Source organism: Mycetomoellerius zeteki, unplaced genomic scaffold (assembly GCF_001594055.1).
Source record: "Mycetomoellerius zeteki isolate Tzet28-1 unplaced genomic scaffold, Tzet1.0 C4403042, whole genome shotgun sequence".
In the NCBI taxonomy this organism is placed as follows: domain Eukaryota; kingdom Metazoa; phylum Arthropoda; class Insecta; order Hymenoptera; family Formicidae; genus Mycetomoellerius; species Mycetomoellerius zeteki.
In genome coordinates, this window is record NW_017255779.1 from 1 (window position 1) to 959 (window position 959).

A 959-nucleotide genomic window follows, 5' to 3' on the forward strand; every position below is an offset into this window, starting at 1 on the left:
AACGTTTTATTTTATCTCTGTCCATAGTTCTTCCTCTTTCTTTAATCTACAATTCTTCTAGTTCAACTTTCATCACTTCTATTATTATGGCATGCGTTAATTTTATATAACGTTTCCTATCGAGTTTCTTCATGCGTGCGAGTAAAAACTGACAGAAAGCTTCTTCCTCTTCAACTGGTTTTGATATTTCTTTCATCAAAAGATCATTAACCACACTAGAAGATTGGCTTCCTGACGAGATGGAATTATTGCGTGATCGTTTACTTTTACGTGAAAATGTTTCTGATGATGAAGTTTCTGATTGGTTGTTACAGGGTGATCCGAATGGTGATATCTCTTTGGCTATAGACGGTAATGGAGTGGATAGTGTAGTTTTAATGGTTCCGAGATTACTACTTGTGCTGTAAACATAACAGAAAAATTATTTATATCCTCAGATATTGATATTTAGTAGGACAATATCTATATATAAGCTTATATTACTGTATACACTTAGTTAAGCAAACAAGAAATGTTATTCGTGATTAACTTTTGACATCTACCTTCGAATGTCCACTGCAGGAATGAGAAACTGAAGACACTGATAATATTTCCAGGGTTCTCGTGTTTTTTGCACACCACTACCGCTGGGTACATACTTTTTCTCTTCTTTAAACTTTTTGCGAAACGTGTCCTTTAGGTTTTTCCATTTTTTTGACATATTACTGGATCAACATCTGCAGTCATGTTTTTTTCATTAGTTTACAGAAAATTTTGTATTTGCAAAAGTATAACAGCAGGCTCGGTTAGTGTACATGAATACAAGAGACAAGCGTGACAATACAGAATAGATAGGATAAAAAGAAATAGTATTGCAGATACTGATTGACGGAAAAAGTATAACAACCAAGCAATATTAATTCGCTACATCAACTATAAGATGAACTTAATACTTTAGCCAAGCCTCCTATAAAAAGCAC

General features: G+C 33.6%; 1 protein-coding gene across 1 annotated transcript; it reads right to left on the minus strand.

Moving 5' to 3' along the window:
* Positions 1–37: 37 nt before the first annotated feature.
* On the minus strand, positions 38–700 carry LOC108725029 (uncharacterized). The gene is made up of 2 exons (XM_018451828.1): positions 543–700; positions 38–401 (listed from the first exon to the last, which is right to left on the minus strand). The coding sequence occupies exons 1-2, from the start codon at positions 698–700 to the stop codon at positions 47–49; spliced, it is 513 nt and encodes a 170-aa protein (XP_018307330.1). The 3' UTR covers positions 38–46.
* Between the last annotated feature and the right edge of the window lie 259 nt (positions 701–959).